Genomic DNA, 20,517 nt, shown 5'->3' on the forward strand with positions numbered 1-20,517 from the left:
GATGTTACCACATTTTATCTATCCATTCACCAGTTGATAGACATTTAGGTTTTTGCAATTTTTTATTATTGTGAATAGTGTGGCCATGGACATTCACGTGCAGTTCTTTGGGTAGCATGTGTTCTTATTTCTCTAGGATAGAGACCTAGAAGTGGAATTGATGGATCATGGGGTAAACTTATTTTTAAGAAACTACCAAACTGTTTTTCAAAGTTGCTAAACCATTTTGTATTTCCAACCCCAGTATGGGGATTCTTGTTCCTCTACAGCTTCTCTACCATTTATTACTGTTTTAACTCTAATTATAGTTGAAATGCTATCTTGTGATTTTAATTTTTATTTCTCTAATGAATAATGATTTGAGCTCATTTTATGTACTTTTTAGCTATTCATATATCTTTAGTAAAGTATCTGCTCAGACCTTTTGCACATTTTTTATTGGATTGTTTGTCTTATTATTGAGTTGTATAATAACTTGTATGTTCTGGATACAAATTTTTATCAGAGATGTGTTTGAAAAATGTTTTCTCTCAGTCTGTTGCTTATTATTTTGTTTCTTGTGGATGTGTTTTGCAGCACAAAAATTTTGATGACATCAGTTTTTCAAATTTTTCTGTTATGGACTGTGCTTTTGATCATTATCTTTTTGAATAGAAAGTATACTGTTTATATCAAATATTATAAAACAATGATTTTTCTTTGCTGTTGGAGTTTGTTTTAACTCAAGTATTGGAAAATATTTCCTGTACACACTGAAATGTTTTTTCCCTCTTCTTTTTTTCTCTCCTCTCTCTCCCCCATATTAGAAAAAAGATAAGGGGGATAATATTAGCTTGAATTATTATGCCTATAGAACTAAATTACTGATTATTTTTTACCTGTCACAGTGGTTACCCTATAGCAATGACCTTTCTGGCTAACGGAGATTTTCAGATTCATAAGCAGTGCTAATAATGCTTCTTCAAAGGAAATAAGGATGAAAACTCAAGTCACCATCAGAAGCCAGATAGATCTATCCTGGAATACAAGATTTTATACTCTCAGAGTAGTACACATTGACTGTGTTGAGCAAAATACTTCATCAAATAATTATTTCTTGTCAGTGTTGAATGTAATATAAACAGACCTACTGTTGCCTACAACACAAGTCATAGGTCAGGGAATGGTTTATATTGAGTTGTTTTCTGTGTCTGGAAACCATGGTTTCAGTGTCCTCACAAAGAGTCAGGAAAGTGAGCTGCAAACCAAATGACTCAGTTATTTTCAAAACTGAATATAGTATAGGTTGAAACTATTTCCTGAATGTAGAGAAATAAATTACTTTCACAGGGAATTTCTCCGCTAACAGTATAATGTATGTAAATATTTTATAAGACCGTCATCTCTGATAGCTTAAATGATACCTAAATCATCTTTTAAAATAAATTTTCTTAGCTCAAGAGGGTCTTCTCTTCTCATTTTAGCTCTAGATATACATATTTTCCTTTACTTGCTAGTGTATACGTAGAAGTGGTTTCCCCAAACTGGGGGAAGATCAAATACTCAAATCTCCTTGGTTAAAAGGAATAAATAGGATATTCTATATGAGATGAGCTTGAAATTGGGAGGGGGATGGGAATCTAGTATATTCATACTTATTAAGTTGTTCTAAGCATATTCACAGTGGCAGGGAGGTGGAGAGTGAAGAATGCCAATAATAAAAGGCCTCGTTAAAATCCAGCTTTGAAATTTCCCCTTAAAAAAACTTATTCTCAATATGAGTAATATATTTATTATTTATTATTAGAGACCAAATATATTTATTATTTATTATTAGAGATTATTTATTTTTAGAGACCAAATAATGTTGAATAATGATGTGAAAATACCATTTACATCATTTTTAAAACAACCTAGGGGGATAATTGTTTAAATGGTCCTTGCTGTGTTACAGACTGCTCCCCACTTGGGGAAGCAGAGCACCCTCTTTTTTAAGATTTTATTTATTTATTTTTAGAAAGAGGGGAAGGGAGGGAGAAAGAGGAAAAGAGAAACTTCGATGTGTGGGAAACATCTGTCTTGCAAACCCCCACCCAACCAGGGACCTGGCCAGCAACCCAGGCATGTCCCCCAACTGGGAATTGAACTGGTGACCTTTTGGTCTGCTGCACAATGCCCATCCCACTGGGTCACACCAGTCGGGGTGAGAGGCACCCTCTTTTTGCCTGAGCTCCTTGGCATCTTTATAGGACCACAATGAGCAGGTCCAGGAAGTTGTCAAGTAATTATTTGCAATCCCTCTGGCTGTTGCTGGACTGAATTCTTAAAAACTAAAATTGTTTATATTGTTCCATAAGACCCCTGATTTTAAAATGAACAAAGGATGCATGGCTTTTATAACACTTCAGCTTTTATAATACTTTGATTTGCAGGGAATGGATCAGCAAATATGCAAATGTTTGTGTTGATTTATTTTTTAAAAAATTTTTCTGACCTTTAACTCAACATAAATAGAAAAAAACTACATATAATGACATTTTTTTAATTATGTACTTTTTACTATTAAAACAAGTCTGATTATTATTAGTATAAATATATTGGTCTATTAGATGTAGCTGTATACTTTTAGAAACATAAAGACTCAAATGGGTAAAGTCTTACAGTTAAATATACCAATAAAAAGTTCCATGTAACACATATTTACTGGCAACAAAAATTTTTCAACTAAAATGACAGGGTCATTAAAGATGAGTTTTGGCTTGTGTTTTTCCTAAACTAATTCAGTTTTCCAAATATAAATTTAGATGTTTGTATACCTTTAAATTAAAATTCTAAAATATCAAAGAATTAAAACTATGTGTTTTCAAAATTAAGTCACTATTGTGTATTTATTTTTAAGCCTGTTGTCTTAGAAGAAAGTAGAGAACCCACCCTGGCTGGTGTAGCTCAGTGGATTGAGCGTAGTAGGCCTGTGAACCAAAGGGTCACTGGTTGGATTCCCAGCTAGGGCACATGCCTGGGTTGCAGGCCAGGCCGGCAATTGGGGCTGTGCAAGGGGTAACCACACATTGATGTTTCTGTCTCTCTCTTTCTCCTTTCTTTCCCCAGTCTCTAAAAACTAAATAAATAAAAATTTTTAAAAAGAAAGTGGAGAACCCTTGTGTACTTGCGGTTGCATGGCTGAAATTATCAGACAGTAGGCTGTCTATGGTCATCCTTAATGTCTTAAAATGAGATTGGCAGTGAATTGGAGGGATGTGGGAAGCAGGAAATGTTTGCTTGCACACAGCTGTCTTCTGTGCTTTGTGTGAAAATGAGGAGTTTATCATGGAAACATACAGCAGAAGTCAGTTAAAATATAAACCCTCACCATCTACTTGTTAATGTTTGGAGCTGCACATTTTCCTAAGAAAAGGATCTTAAGAATCAGGTAAATGCAAAATGGGAATCCTGGGGGGATTTAAATGAATTCAATCAGGAACTGTATCAAGGATTTTACAAAAATCAAAAATGGGCTTTTCAGCAGTTAGAATGTTGGCTTGATGAATTTGAAGGTCTAAGGACAGCAGAGTGGCTTCTTGCCTAGGCTGTAGCTTTGACAAAGTGTCATTCCAGGCTCCCTTCTCAGATCGGCCAGAATGACAGTTGTCCTACTAAAATCTCTCTGCATTAGTGGCAACTGATACAAGAATAAACAATTCAGACTAGTTTCAAACTCAATATAGAGTTGCCTCTGGAATGTTTTGTACTAAATATTGTCTGCTGGGTTTTTTCTACCCACTTGTATATTAAATTACTTTGACTTCAAAAAAGTATGTCAGTTAAATGTTCTATAAGTGAGTCAGCTGTTCCAGTCTCCTAAAATCTCAAAAATAATAGGCTCACTTTTTCTACTTCCTCTTCCTTCTCTGAAAACAAAGCTTTTTAATGACATAGATTTTATGGGTTTACTTTTTAAACATTTTATATAAAATTCTTATTGCACATTCGGTTTTTTGTATTTCTTCATCTCCCCTCAACTTACCAAATTAACTCTTCTAAGTGTATCTGCAAAGTGTTCATTAAATGCTGTAGTATTAATTTAACTTACTAGAATTATCTCACATTTACCAGTACAATTTACAGCAGGAGCAGCACCATAAGGTAGGAATATGTGTCCCACAATGTTTGTGTGGGGTGATGATGTGCAAGGCATTACTGCTATAGCTACTTCCTTCATCCCTAGTGTTCAAATAACAAAACCTAATTTGTTACTCATTGATTGTTTAAATGTAGCCAAAACACAAAGCAAATGTTAAATACAATTTTTTAGTCATTAAACAAGCATTTATTGAGTATGTACTATATATATGCCAGATACTGTTTAAAGCACTTGAGAATCATTGATAAACAAAGACTGTCACCTTCATTGACCTTACATTCTAGTTACTGTGTTGTGACTACTATTAAATTCTGCCTACTATTAAATATATCTTCTTCTTATTAAAGCATATCAAACCATGTTAGTAAAAGAAGTCTGCTAGTACCTTACTTTAAAATTATATAATGTGTCATTAATATTGCCATAATGGTAACCAAATCACTCATCCAGTTGTTGTTTCATTTGAATTTTGTTTTAATATAAATGAAGACTCATTGTCATTGATCTTCTTTTCTTGTTACTCTGCTGCTTATCAGCTTAAGAAGTATCTTATAAGAACTTCCCTTATTTAAAAAATGAACAAACAAATAAATTTGGGCCTTAGCCCAGTGGCTTAGTTAACTGGAGCATTATCCACGCACCAAAAGGCTGCATGTTCGATTCCCCATCAGGGCATGTACCTAGGCGTGCATGGGAGATAGCCAGTCTGTGTTTTTCTCTCACATCCGTGTTTCTCTCTCTTTCCTTTCCCTCTCCTCTCCCTCCTTTCCCCCCCCCTCTCCTCCTCTGCTCTCTCTCTAAAAATCAGTTTTAAAAAGTATACCCTCAAGTGAAGATTAAAGAAAAAAATGGGGCTTTATTCTCTTGTTTCTTACTGTGGAAAACATTTGAAGTGCAGGGATGTGTAAGTCTGTGACATGCAGGGCGCCTTCACTTTGCATTAGCAAGGTCTTTTTTCTATTGCCCAAGTTTGATTACTACTCTTCAAAGCCATAAACAACAGGGAATTGATGTTAAGTAGCAAAAATGAGTAAGGAATGGAAAAATAAGCCTTTAAAGGAACAATTAGATCTGTTCAGCTTTAAAAGAAGGAGATGGGTACAATGTAAATAGCACTCACTGGATTGAGATTGCTGGTTACAAGACCTGGCTCCACCATGAACGGGTGATTCACTTTAAACAGGTCACTCTACTAATCTGTAAAATGAGGGGAATTAACTAGTTTGATGGGACAGACTTTTTCAAAAGACCAGCTGGTATTTTAAACTGTGTGGGCCAGTGGCCTTGCTCACAACTACTCAGCTCCCTTGTAAATGAATACTTACTTAAACAAACAGGCAAGACTATGTTCCAATAAAACTTTACTTACAAAAATAGGCAGTAAGCCAGATTTCACCTACTGGCCCCAGTGTGCTGACCTCTAGAGAGACTAGATGACCTTTAAGATTTCTTTTCACATATGCATTCTGTGATAATACCTTGTTATCAACATCATAGAACAGGACTGCAGCTCAGTTATCTATGCTGTACCAGTCATGGGCCAGCCTGGAGACAGAAACCATACAAGTATTTTCACGGGAAATTTGACGTAAAGAATTATCTAGATTGTAAATTACTGAAAGGTCAAAGAGAACCCAGGTATCATAGACTTAGCAACTGCAGGAAGCAGCTACCACCTCTGAGTTTGTGGAACAGGAGAAGAGGTTGAGATTGTTAAACCAGAGATTGGAGAAATAACCCCACAAAGTTGAAACTCAGATGTCTGTGAGCTGGTACCTGCTCAACTGAGGCTAATATTTCTGAGCTCCAAGGAAGGCTCTGTACAGACAGGATCTCTGAGGACACTTTTTTTTTCTTTTTTTAAGAAGCTACACACATATGGATGCAGAACCAAACAAAAGAAAACAGGCTTTGGGTAAAGCAGGAAGGATTATATTAAACATAAGAAAACACTAGTTCATAGAACCACATTAGAATACAGTAGGAATAGCATAGGGTCATTGTCCCCAGTGTTTTTCAATAAAAGATTAGTTTTTATTTCAGAGTGCAGAGATCAAGGTTATCGTTATTCCTCTGTTGCTGTCCACCAACCTCTGGTATGTAATACGGCATCTGACTTCCCTTTCTTGGTTTGAGTCCCCTAGACTAGTTTTCAAAGACCTTTATTTCCCTGTAGAATCTATAATTGGGTAAGTCTTTTGTCTGAGTTTCCAGTAGACTCAGGTAACCAAGACAACTGCAGTAATTGAAAGATGAAGGCAATATTTATCTCTTGTACTTGTTCTCTCTGTTCTTTTCTCTCTTATTCCTCCTTCCTTCTTTTTATCTATTTTTTCTAGCTCATACAGCATTATGTGACTTTTTGGTGCCACTTTTCATAATTTACCTCATATTGTTTGTGTCTCATCCTGACTTATATTGAGGATATGAACAATAATACCTCATTGGATCTCAAAAACCAAGAATTGATTTCCGTTTGCTTCCTCTCACCCACTCTAAATGGTCACCAGAGGTAAACTGGCAACTAGGCTGGGGGCAGGGGTTGGTGGGGAGCACCAAGAAGAGTGCCTGGCACATGATTGGCTCCCAGTAGATGTCACTGAGTGACTGAACTAACCCTTGGCAAAGTATCTTATGTAGTTAGCAACAAATTTAATTAATGGTTTAATTACTAATTTATAAGCGCTGAATTACCATTTGGGCTTTTTTATTGCTGTTGCTAAAAACTATTTTGTCTTCATTTTTTTGAATTCTTGCTTCTTCATCCTTTTCTGTTTGGTCATTTTTTTCCTCTTTCTGGTCCACTCCTTTGATTTGAGTCCCACTTTCCTTTCCATTACTATTGGTTTCCTGTGCATTTGCATTCATTTCAATTAGTTTAGCCTTCATATGTTCCTCTAATTTGTGACTATAATCAAAAAAATGAGGAGAGGCTTAGGAACCTCCAGGACATCTTTAAACATTCCAACATCCAAATTATAGGGGTACCAGGAGGGGAAGAGGAACAGCCACGAGTGGAACACTTACTTGAACAAAAAAATAAAGGAGAACTTCCCAATCTGGCAAAGGAAATAGACTTCCAGGAAATCCAGGAAGCTCAGAGAGTCCCAAAGAAATTGGACCCAAGAAGGAACACACCAAGGCACATCATAATTACATTAGCCAAGATTAAAATGAAGGAGAGAATCCTAGAAGCAGCAAGAGATAAGGGGACAGTCACCTACAAAGAAGTTCCCATCAGACTGTCAGCTGATTTCTCAAAAGAGACTTTATAGGCAAGAAGGGGCTGGAAAGAAGTATTCCAAGTCATGAAATCCAAAGACCTACAACCAAGATTGATCTATCCAGGAAAGCTTTCATTTAGAATGGAAGGACAGATAAAGTGCTTCTCAGATAAGATCAAATTCAAGGAGTTCATCATCACCAAGCCCTTATTATATGAAATGTTAAAGGGACTGACCTAAGAAAAAGAAGATAAAAAGATGAACAGTGAAAGGACAGCAAACTCACAGTTACTAAGAACCACACCTAAAACAAAAACAAACTAAGAGGACAGCTAGATCAGGAGTGGAACCATAGAAATGAAGATCACGTGGAGGGTTAGCAACAGGGGAGTGGGAGGAGGAGAAGGGGGGAGAAGGTACAGAAAATAAGTAGCATAGACGGTAGGTAGAAAATAGACAGGGGGAGGGCAAGAATAGTATGGGAAATATAGAATCTAAAGAACTTGAGACGTGTAGTCATAAACTAAAGGGGGGGAATGGTGGGGGAAGAGGGTGTGCAGGGTGGAGGAGAATGAAGGGTGGAGGGGGGAAATAGAACTGTAATGGCATAATCAATAAAATATTTTTTTTTAACTATTTTGTCTTTAATGCTGCCTGATTCTTGACTTCTTCACCTTTTGGTTCATTTTGTGAGTGGACCCAACTGTTCTCAATATGTAGCAGTGCCGATGCCATTTCCCCCTATCTTCTGACATTTTCTCTCTTTTGTGATGGATTAGGAGTTCAAGGATTTACAGATGCACTGGGAGGTCATTCATACTTGGTTGTCTTGAAAGAGCAACAGAATGTTTTTGGAATTCATGAATGTTGGCATTTTCACAAATGCTATTTGGTAATTCTCTGTCCATTGTCCCAGGTTCTCAACTTACCAAAACACAGGCACACACACATGAAAATTGTGTTCAGAATGTTTTTTAATTTGATTTTTTATCATGAAGAAAAAATGTTGAAAATGTTTTTCTTACAGCTCAATATAATTTGAAATAGGTTTCTCCAGTGATGACGTTTCTAGCTTATTCTATAAATGGAATTTGTGACCCAAAAAGAAGCAAAAATTAATAATCTTTGTGGTCAGGTACTAGTGTTTGCCAACATGTTGCTAGTATTCTCCATAAGCTCAGGCAGTTGATAATGATGAAGGAACTAAAGACAACTCTTGACATGTGTTCCCTGGCTCATGTTCCAAACAATGATGATGCTTTTTGAGTTCAGCATACTCTTCGTAAATGTATCTGCTGGAGTAAGTGCTGATTCCAAAGTTTGGGGAAAAACTTTTTGAAGTTTTGAGACTTACGTATTTTGACTAAACTCTTCTTTCTTCTCAGCCACAAGTTCTGCCCACTTGGAGGACCTTGCTTACTTGGACGAGCAGAGACATACACCTTTGAGAACTTCTCTTCGAATGCCAAGACAGAGCATGAGTGGTGCTCGCACACAGCAGGATTTAAGAGGTTAGAACCACAGGACTGCTTTGCCTGGGGATCCCAGGGGAAAATGGAAATGTGCAATAGGCAAAAAGTTCTTTTGTTTTCCAATTTCCACACTTATTTAAACCTCTCTTAAGAAGTAAACGTGTAACCATAGAAGAGAAAGATAAATACATGTATATTGCCCAAAGGCATTGTAATGACCCGTATTTGGAAGCATTGGCATTGATTCCTTGCAGTTCTGAAAGAAAACAAGTAGAAAGGGCTGGTGTGGTGGTGATGGGGGAAATAACTTTCTTAGGACCCTGGATTTCTCAAGTGATTATTGACCAGCTTCAACTCTAGCCATACTGCAACTTGAACTTTGTGCTGAAAATGTGTTTTGCTAAAAAATTTATTTCACGTTCATTCTAGTGGCCATTTCTAGTGGCACATAGTTCTTTTAATTTACTGGTGTTTTAACCAGTGCTTCTAGTCCTGTCCTGGCAACAGCTAAACAATTTGTCCTTTCTCACCCAGCCACTTCTTTCTCTACTCTGCTCATGCTGCATGTTTCTACAAACAGGATCCTGATCTTTTCAGAGACTTTCATTTTGTTATAACCGTGGTCTAGTTGAGAGACCATTATTGGTATCTATTATTGTTTCCCCAAAATGAACTGAACTATCTCTAATAGCTTTAACAGATGGTCTGCTTTCTCTAATATCTAGTAATTCATAGCTCTACTACATCAAGTATATTTTTATTTTATTTTACAGATTATTTTCGTCTTTCTTTTGTTCTCCTTCTCACCCGTTGTCTTGTGCCCCATTCTGATCCATATAGTGCCAAATGCATACATAGAAGGGGATTCACACAGAAGGGGATTCATACAAGCCTGCTATCCATGCCGAAAGTATTATACTGACAGTTTTTCAGTGATGGCTAAGCAACTGGGAGCATAAAATAAACTGACTGTATTGCTTGCTACAGTCACCATACTTCCCATCAACATTAGTGAACTGATAGCCTTAGTCACAGTTTTATTCTGAATTCTTTGCAGCCTGTTTGCCATTTCTTCAGTTAGCCACATACTAGTTGCTTAGTACATGCAGTTGTGTATTTCCTGCCTAGAAAGTGGTATTACGTCAAGTACTACTTTAGTGTTGGTAGGTTGATTATATCCAAAGCCTGAATAAATTTAGTCAAAAGACTAAATAAATTATCTGTTCCAAGACCAAATGCATGCATAGCCATAGTAAAAAAGATTGGGTGCAGCTATTCAGCTATACAGACCTTCAAATTTGGTTAAAATCTGCCACATTGGTATCACCATACATCTCATTTCTGTAAAACATGCTGACATTGTTGATTTTATTTTCTGCTTTGCTTGTTAATGAATAATGGATTTTATAGTACATGGAAAACAAAATTAACAGGTTTTAGTTGTGTGCTTTTAAGGACTCTTCACGTTGGGTTCTATTGATACTTGATGGGACATTTCCACCTCTAGTATCTGAAGATTTGTAAGATCTTTAACAATTGCCATTTTAGTGAGCTTGATGTTTACACACAGATATCTGTTGTATCTAGAACACCAAAGTACATCCAAAGACTTTTTAAAGAGTACCTAAGTCTTTAGGAAGCTCTCTGCCTATATAATTCATCCCAAACAAAACTAATTTTACACCCCATACAGATTAGTGTCTCAACTTATTATTTACATTAATACTTAAAGATGGAATTTGTCCATTGATAATGGTACTGTGTTATTAGAGTTTCAGTTCCTCAGAGTTGTCTTTTGTTTCAAGAGTTTTCCTTTCAGCAGTCTAAATGGTGAGTACATGCCATCCAGATGAGTGTTTTAGTCCATAAGATACTGGATGTTTACTAAGCTGTATTTTCCCTTTTAAAATAAGCATACTTTAATTTAGAACTTTGAGGCCCTGGACAATAATTTTCCCTCAAAGAATAACATGTTATCTTGATTACTGTTTACAAATGCACTTTGTGGCTTATGATATGACTTAAAACACATTAATTTAAAAAAAGCACACTTAGAGATACTTCCCTCATCATGTTTCCATAGACCTGCTTGGCAAGCTCTTATAGCTGTGTTCATTATATCTAAAACATTGCACTTCATTGTAGAAATTGAGTCATACTGTTTTCCAAGCATCCTAGCATTATTTTTTTAAAACATAGTACATCGTGCTTTCTAATTTTGTTTAAAGGAACATACAAATTGCAGTCATTTTTCAGTTTTACATATTTTTCTTCCTCTGATTATGGTTGAAGTAAAACAACTTTACCCTAAAAAACAGTAAAGTGTTTGAAAACCTTTTATAGTATAAATTAAGATATATCTTTATACATTAGAGGTATATCTTTCTATATTTTAAAATATTATCAAACAAGTCATGAAATAGTTTTTTAATCACAATTCTGGTTTTAAATGATTCTGGATCTGTATCCAGTAAGTACTGAAGTTCCAAGTATGTAGATCATCTGAAATAATATTTCTTGAATATATGTCTAAAGAGGTGACAAGCGTTCACTGGGTACTTCATACAGGCAGTGTTGCCCTGTTCTATTTAGAGAACTGATTTTCAGGCATTTTGGGTTCAAGGACCCCTTTGTACACTAAAAAATTGAGGACCCTAAAAAGCTTGTGTTTATATGAGTCATATCTATTGATATCTACCATATTAGAAATTAAAACTGAGAAAATTTTAAAATATCATATTTAAAAAACAATAGTAGACCCATTATGTGTTAATCATGTAAGCTCTGAAAAATTCCACTGTACACTATCAGAGAAGGAGAATGGAAAAATACAAATTATGGATTTGTCTTTTGGACTTTGTTAGACCCCCTGAAAGTGTCTTGAGAATCCCTAGGGGTCCTCACTTTTTAAGAACCACTGGTTCAGAGGATACAGTTGTAACTGAATATAAGTTTTATGCCTTTAGGGACCATACTAGTCTGTTTACAGAATGCAAGAAAGTGTAGTTTAAGAATTAGTTAGAAGCCCTGGCTGGTGTAGCTCAGTGGATTGAGCACGGGCCTGCGAACCAAACAATCGTGGTTTGATTCCCGGCCAGAGCATATGCCTGGGTTGCAGGCCAGTTCCCAGCATGGGATGCATGGGAGGCAACCATACATTGATGTTTCTGTCCCTCTTTCCTTCCCTTCCCTCTAAAGCTAAATAAATAAAATCTTTAAAAAAAAAAAAAAGAATGTTAGAAGTTGTTCATGAACATGGTTTAGGAGTACAGGCATAGTTTACTTAACAGTTTACCTTAATAGTAACTGCAATTGTTTGATCACAATGGTAGTGGTTTGACTGCTGAAACAGAAATTGTTGGGGTAACATCCGAGCTAGAATTTGATTCTTCAAGTGGGATATTAACATTAACATTTGCTTCATTAGTAAATTTTTTTTTTACTTCTTAAGACAGCTGTTTTGAGCAGCTGTTCTACCAAAACTGATGTTTCTAGAGACCCAGCCCAACAGTGGAGACAAGGTCACATAAGTGCACTGTCAAGGATCCCACTGCAGCAAGTCACTGTTTTAGATTCCTAGCTGTCAGCCATCTGAAAGCTTGAGCTTCAATGGTAAAATAGTTACAGGAGATTGTGTACTAGTGCACGGTGTATAGCTGGCTGACCTTCCACAAGTGCCTTTTCTAGTCCCAAAGCCTGATGTTCTTGACAGATATTAATTTGAAATCTTATTAAACTTTTTAACTTCCATTTTTTAAATTATTTGGGGGTCCATTTTTTAAATGTAATCATCATTGTGTTAATATAGAGTTATGCTAGAAATTACCCACCTGAAACCTCTCACTCTTTCTGACCGTCTGAATGGAATCTCTTATTCCACAGAGGAAGACAAACCAATTTTGCTGCCTAGTAAAAGGAAGAAAGAGGTTGTTGGTTTTTATGGGTAAATGTAATATACTTTATGATGGAATACATAAAAGGAAGCAGGGAGAGTTAAAATACACAAAGCAAAAGAGCATAATGACTTTGAGTAGAGGCTCCTTGGGGTAAATTAACAACAGATTATCAATGATAAGACTCTAACTTCCCTGATATTAAATTATAATTATACTGTTCTTTTTGAAGAGATTACACATTTCTAATGAAAACGTATCAAAATATGTTGGTTTGCCTAGGACTTTTACTAAATCCATTATATAAATGACCATTCACAGACACTGGATTTAGTTAATAGCTGCTTTAATAAATCCTAGGTTGGAGGGTGTATGTGCAAATCATAGTCCGACTCATTGGCAGAATTTATGTGAAATTCACCCTGCCACAGTTAACTTGTCAAAGCAAAAGAATTCAATTTTTATCAAATAAAACCAGCATTTCACACCATTTGTGAGTCCTACTTTCCAAAACAATGAATTCTTTATGAGGGTGACTAAAATGCATGTCATGAAGCTAATACTCTGGCAATAGCCCACTGAGTCACACATCCCTGAGGTTGCTTAGTCATCTTGATCATTGCCTGGCTGACTCTCACATTTACAAGGGAATATTTCCATCAGTATTTTCTATCTCTTTGTTCATTGTTTTATTTTTACAACATTAAATTTTTTTTTAGGTAAATTCAAAATCCAGAGATGAGGTTGCATGCACATAACTGCCTATATAAATATTAGATGGGTAGATTATAGCTTTACTAGTATGAGATTGATCCTCTCTCCCCCAGTCAGCTCTTTTGCAAAGCACCCTAAAATCTGAAAATGCAGTACTCAAATTGAATGTCTTGAAATGTCTGCTAGAAAATAATTTATGCTTTTTGGAGTAGCCTAACTGTGATTTTTTTTTTAACAGATCACTACTTGTTAAAGTAGCTCCATGTAGATGTACAGCTCTGGTTTTTATATAAGTTAGCCTTATTTGGTAAACTCCTTCTTAAATTCTGAAAACTTAAACAATAGCTAATATACAACAAAGTTCCACCACAAGTCTAGAGAGCACGTGGTCTTCTAATAGGTACACATTGACCTCTCGCATTAAACAACACTGAAGAAGGGCTATGACATAACATGAAGGCAATTCTAATTATGATATCTAATTCTGTAAGAATAAATCATAGGAAATATTTTTAAATGCCTTAACTGCAGTAAAGAAAAGTAACCAACCATTAAGCCAGTTAATCTAATTTCCCATTTCTATCTAATCTAGATAGAAAAATAATGATCTTTCTATCATTATTTTCTCCAAAAGTAACTAAATCTTATTCAAGTGGCCATAATGTCACTAAACTTACTGATAAGAACAGAAACTACACTTGATCTTAGCCAAAAGGCCTAGAAGCCATCACTAAACACTTAGGTAACATTTTGCAAAACATTTTTTGATTCAGTAGGATGATCTAAGTTTTCCAACTTTATATTATATAAAAGATTTTTTTGTGGGATAACTTTCCAAGATACTAATAAAATAGAGAACTGCAAGATTTCCTTTGTAGGACCATAGCTGTTTCATCACTGGGAGTTCACTCAAAAATGTTTAATCTTAAATTTCAAGTAATTAACCAGCTTTGATGTGCCAGTAAAAATAAATCTTAGTTCTCACCTTCAAGGCCAGTAATCTAATAGCACAAAATTATGTAGACATAGTTATACAATTATTCTACCAAATGTTTCACATTTTAAAAGCTTTACTGTTTTTATATTTTCTCTATATTTTTGTGGTATTAAATATGAGGAAACATGTAAAAATGGCAGTATTTGGGAGAGTTGCATTTTCTCTATTTCTTTTACTGTTTTCCAAATATCTTTGTTCCGTTCCTAAAAATTCCACTCATCAGTGACTCTAAAGTGTTCTCAGAAAGTGTTGTCCTGTAAGACCAATGTCAGAAAGCTGGAATTCAATATGCGAGTTATTGAAGGACCGAGAGTATTATTTTCTGGAGTAAAATAAACCTTTCCCCTTTTTTTCCCCACATTAATATAATACACTGGACTTCTTAAAGAAACACTAAGACAAATGTTAAGAATGAGACATTTTCAGCCCTGGCTGGTATAGCTCAGTGGATTGAGCATGGGCCTGTGAAGCAAAGGGTCGCCAGTTCGATTCCCAGTCAGGGCATATGCCTGGATTGCAGGCCAGGTTCCCAGTAGGGGGACACATAAGAGGCATCCACACATTGATGTTTCTCTCCCACTCTTTCTCCTTCCCTTCCCCTCTCTCTAAAAATAAATAAGTAAAATATTTTTTATAAAGAATGAGACATTTTCAAACAGATATAAAAGTGATAGCTTGCATTTATTGGAATGCTATGCTTTATAGACATGGTGCTAAGAGTTTTAAACGTATTCTTATTTAATCCTTACAGCTCTTTGATATAAGTACTGTAGTAACGGAACGGGGACTTGAAGAAGTTCAATAACTTGCTTAAGGTTACATGTCTGATAATTGGAGTGCCAGGGTTCATTTTATATCTGGCAGATTCCAGAGCCTGTGTTCTTAAACACAGGCTATACTATGTCATAGACAATGTAATATAAAAAGCAATAAGCAATATAATTACAATACAGTGTTTTGCTGTAGATACTCAGTACGATGGGGTGTCAGTGATGGGAAACAGAATTGTGTATCAAAACGAATTGCCAGCTGGATGTTTTTTCAGCAGGAGCTATGATCAGAGAGGCCACCACAGTGACTCATTAGTCCAGAACAGCTCCTACTTTTTTATTTCTATTAACAGTAACCCAGTTTTACCCTCCTTCAGACTTTAAGTCCTGGCGTCAGCTTTGAATCACTATCTTCATTATCTTCTGTATCCAGCCAGTTATATCACCCTGAGGGTTCTACTCAGAATGTCTGACATTCTTCCCTGCTATCCATTCTCAATACAGCTAATTAGTTTGTCTCCCTACTCTGGTCTTTCCATATTCTAATAGCTAATGCCAGATTGCCAAATTAATCTTTCTAAAATGCAGTAATGTTACTTCTCTGTCTTATAGTTATCATTACTATCATTCTTATCTATACAGAATGTAGAAAAATAAAAATGTAGTCCTGGACAAGACAGGTTATGGTTTGTTATTATCTTTAAAATTTACTGTTACATATGAAAAGCTAAAATTTTTTTTAATGGATACTGCCCTGGTCAGGTGGCTCACTTGGTTGGATCGTTATCCCATACACCAAATCCCATACACCAAATCCCATACACCAAAAGGTTGCAGATTCAGTTCCCAGGAAGGGCACACACCTAGGTTCGAGGTTCAGTCCTTGGTCAGGGAGCATACGGGGGGCAACCAATTGATGTTTCTCTCTCAAATCAATGTTTCTCTCTCCCTTTCTCTCTCTCTAAAAATCAATAAAAGTATGTCTTTGGTAGGGATTAAAAAAACAATAATAAAAATAAAAATGATCACTGCCAGATTGATGATGAAATAGAACATGTGGTAAGTAAGAACTAAAGGAGCACATATGCTAAGATAATATATGAGAAAGTACCTAGACAGTGCTTAATGAATTTTAATAATTCATTCAAAAACAGAGACTAAAATTACTTCTGTGTCAGTTGAAAATTAACTCAATATATTGTATAATGTCATTTTCCATATGGAGTTACTGGCAGCCACTCAGTGTCTTCCACTGACAGCTACTCAGTGTCTTCAGCTGTGTTAACTGAACCATAACAGGGGAGAAAGAAGTGAGAAATAAACATTAAGTTACATTCAAGATAAGGGGAGAAAGTTGAATTTTAATGTAAAAGTTACCTACAACCTGAAAGTAAAGGAGTTATAACCGAAAGAAACTACTTTGTCATCCATATTTTAAAGTACTTAAAAAGAGTAAAAAGGCAGCCTATGGAATGAGAGAAAATATTTGCAAACCACATAACTAATGAGTTAATATCTGAAATATATACAAAACTTCTACAACTCAATAACAAAAAAATAGCTTGATTAATAAATGGGCAAAGGATGTAAATTGACATTTCTTCAAAGAAAACATACAGTTGACCAACAGCTATATGAAAAGATGTTCAATGTGAATAATCATCAAGGAAATATAAATGAAACCAGCAATGAGATATCACCTCACATCTGTTAGAATGGTCATTGTCCCAAAAAAGCACAAAAAAACCCACAAAATATTAAATGTTGACGAGGACATGGAAAAACTGGAACTCTTGTGCACTGTTAACTAGGAAGGTAAAATGGTGCAGCAGCTATGGAAAACAGCAGGGTGGTTCCTTAAAAAATTAAAACTAGAACTAGATCCAGCAATCCCACATCTAGGAATTTATCCAAAAGAATTGAAATCAGGATTTTGAAGAGATATTTGTACTCTCTTGTTCATTGCAGTGTTCTTCACACTAATGAAGAGGTAAAAACAACCTAAACATCCATTGATTCATTGATGAGTGAATGGATACAATGGGGCATATTCATATAATGGAATGTTATTCGGGCATTAAAAAGAGGGAAGTGCTGTCATATATTATAGCACAGATAAGCCTTGAGGACATTATGCTAAATGAAATAAGCCAGTCACAGAAGGACAAATACCATATGACAAATACCATACTGCTTATATAAAGTATCTATGCCCTGGCTGGTATGGCTCAGTGGATTAAGTGCCAGCTTGCAAACCAGAAAGTCACTGGTTCTGTTCCCAGTCAGGGCACATGCCTGGGTTGCAGGCCAGGTCCCCAGTGGGGAGGTCATGGAGGCAACCACACACTGATGCTTCTTTCCCTCTCTTTCTCTCCCTCCCTTCCCCTCTCTCTAGAAATAAATAAAATCTTTTAAAATAAATAAAGTATCTAAAGTAGTCACACTAATTGGAGCACAGAGCACAATGGTGGATACCAGGGCCTGAGGAGAGAGGAAAATGGGGAGTTGCTGTTTAATGGATACAAAGTTTCCTTTATGCAGCATGAAATATTCTAGAGTTTTTATGAGCCAAGATACGGTCTGTCTTGATAAATGTTTTATATACAACCAAAAAGAATCTGCAATTTTGTGGTAGGCAGTTCTTGAACTATCAAATAGTTCAAGGCTGATTTTACCTATCAAATAGGTAAAATCAGTTGATTGTTCAAGGCTTTTATATATTGCTGATTTTCTACTTGTTTTCTGTTTTTGAAATAGGGATGTTGAAATCTGATGATAATTGTGGATTTCTCTGTATCTCCATACAGTTTTTGCTTCATGTATTTACAGAGAGCTGTATTTATTAGGTACATAAATATTTAGCATTGCTATATTTTCTTGGTGAATTGACTCACTGATCATTTTGAAATGGTCTTCTTTATCCTTAAAGATTTCCTTTTCTCTGAAATTTACTTCGTCTTATGTTAATATGACCACTCCAACTTTCTATTGATTTGTATTAGCATGATGATATCTTTCTCTATACTTTTGGCCTACTTGTATATTTATATTTGAAGTGGGTTTCTTATAGGTAGCATGCAGTTGGCTAGCACATATCTTTTTATCTACTTTTTTAATTGAAATATTTATAACATTTGCATTTATTTTAATTTTATTTGGGTAGTTTTCAGTCTTTCATTTTGATATTTGCTTTCCATTTTTCTTGCATTTCCCTTCATTTTTTGAATTTAGTATTTCTATGAGTCTCTATTATGTTCTTAGTTAATTAGCTATACTCCTTGTATTGTTCTGGCTTGGGTACTTCGTAGCTTTATTATTTGTAATATATAGGTTTATTTTATTACAGTGTATCCTCAAGTTACACCATTTCATGTGTAGCATAAGACTTTTACAATGCTTGTGTTCCCCAGGTTTAATGATTCACTAGGAGGACTCACATGACTCAGGATAGAGTCATTCCCATAGATGTGCTTTGTGACAGTGAAAGGATACAAAACCAAATCAGCAAAGGGAAAAGGTACATGGGGCATAGTCTGGAGGAAACCAGACACAGCTTCCAAATATCCTCTCTTAATGAAATCACCCAGCATGCACTTAATTCCTCCAGCAATGACTGTGACAGTACATGTGAAATGTTGTCTACGGGAAAGCTCATTAGAGATTTAGTGCCCAAGATTTTTACTGTGATCTGGTTGTATAGACCCCTTTGCCTAAAATATACCAAAATTCCAGACACCCAAAAGAAAGGCAGATGTTTGGCATAAACTATATTGTTTGTACAGACAGTTTAGGCACAGTGGTTCACTCTTATTAGTGCCGGGAATGATGGGAATCCTCTTGAAATTCACATTCCTAGACTTCAGGTAAGGGCCAGCCTTGCAAGTTGGGCCTATAATGGTAGCAGTCTCAAAACTGTTATGTGGCCCTGGATGGTGTGGCTCAGTGGGTTGAGTGTCGGCCTACGAGCCAAAGGGTCGCCAGTTCGATTTCCAGTCAGGGCACATTTCTGGGTTGTAGGCCAGGTCCCCGGTAGCGGGTATGAGAGAAGCAACCACACATTGATGTTTTTCTCCCTCTCTTTCTCCCTCCCTACACCTCTCTCTAAAAATATATAAATATAATCCTTTTTTTAAAAAAAAAGACTGTTATGTGAACCGTATTCTGCAGTAGTCTGTTTTTATTTCACTCATTCATGTTATTGTTGTCAGACATTTTACTTACATAAATGTTATAAACCTCACCATATAAAATCAGTTACCTTTTCAAGATTTTTTTAAATAAGAAAAAATATTATATAGTAATCCATGTAGTCACCATTTCTGGTGCAGTTCATTTCTTTGTGTTAATCCATGTTTCAATCTGATGGTGGTTTTTTTCTCCCTGAAGGACTTTTTTTTGTTAACATTTCTTATATTGTGGATCTGTTGGTGATAAAGACTTTTTCAGACATATAAAAGCTGGAAAATAATTTCATCACTGTTTTTGAAAGACATTTTCACTGAGTATCGAATTCTCGGTTGATGGGTTTTTCCTTTTCATAATTTAAAGTTGCAGTCTACTGCCTTTTCAATTACATTGTTTCTAAAAAGAAATCTGCTGTCATCTTTATCTTTGTCCCTCTGTTCCTAATGTGTCTTTTTATTTGGGGGGTACTTTTAAGACTTTTATCTTTATCACTTGTTTTGAGCAATTTAATTACAGCATCCCTTGGTGTCATTTGCTTCATATGTGTCATTTTCTTCATATATCTTATGCTCAGGGCTCATTGAGCTGCTTAGATCAGTGAGTTTATAGTTTTCATCAAGTCTGGAAAACTTGATGAAATGGATACCATAGCTGTCCATTATTTCTTTAAATATATTGTCTTTCCCTCCACCTTCAGGGACTTCATTCACACTTGTATTTGGCCACTTGGAGTTGTCCTGCAGTTTGATCATGCTCTTTTTATTTTAGAGGATTCTTTTCTCTCTGTGTGTTTAATTTTGGGTAGTTTTTATTTCCTTCTCTTCCAGGAAGGTCACTCATCTTCCATAATACCAAATTGTCATTAACGCCATGTAGTGTATTTTTCATAGCTGATGTATTTTTTTTCTTTAGAAGTCAAATTTAGGTCTTTTTTATCTTCTGTGTTCATACTTTTGATTATAGTCACTGTTTTAGTATCTTTCTCTGCTAATTCTAACATCTCTGTCAGTTTTGGTTCAGTTTCAATTGACTGATTTTTTTCTAATTATGGTTGATATTTTCCTGCTTCTTTGTATGACTGATCATCTTTGTTTGGATGCCAGACATTGTGAATTCTACCTCAGTGGGTGTTGGATATTTTT

General features: G+C 35.6%; 1 protein-coding gene and 1 pseudogene across 5 annotated transcripts in view; one reads left to right on the forward strand and one right to left on the reverse strand.

The window, feature by feature from the left end:
- The window catches only part of TANC2 (tetratricopeptide repeat, ankyrin repeat and coiled-coil containing 2), a 329,189-nt gene that overhangs the window by 220,596 nt on the left and 88,076 nt on the right, over positions 1-20,517 (forward strand). For all 5 annotated transcript variants that reach the window (XM_053655892.1, XM_053655895.1, XM_053655899.1 and 2 more), the window contains one exon: positions 8,730-8,855. In XM_053655892.1, the coding sequence (XP_053511867.1) occupies positions 8,730-8,855 (126 nt within the window). The remainder of the gene's footprint in view (positions 1-8,729; positions 8,856-20,517) is intronic.
- LOC119036366 (uncharacterized) lies at positions 13,988-14,151 on the reverse strand (annotated as a pseudogene).

This window comes from Artibeus jamaicensis, unplaced genomic scaffold (assembly GCF_021234435.1).
Source record: "Artibeus jamaicensis isolate MK-2021 breed Jamaican fruit bat unplaced genomic scaffold, CSHL_Jam_final contig_1998, whole genome shotgun sequence".
Taxonomy (NCBI): Eukaryota; Metazoa; Chordata; class Mammalia; order Chiroptera; family Phyllostomidae; genus Artibeus; species Artibeus jamaicensis.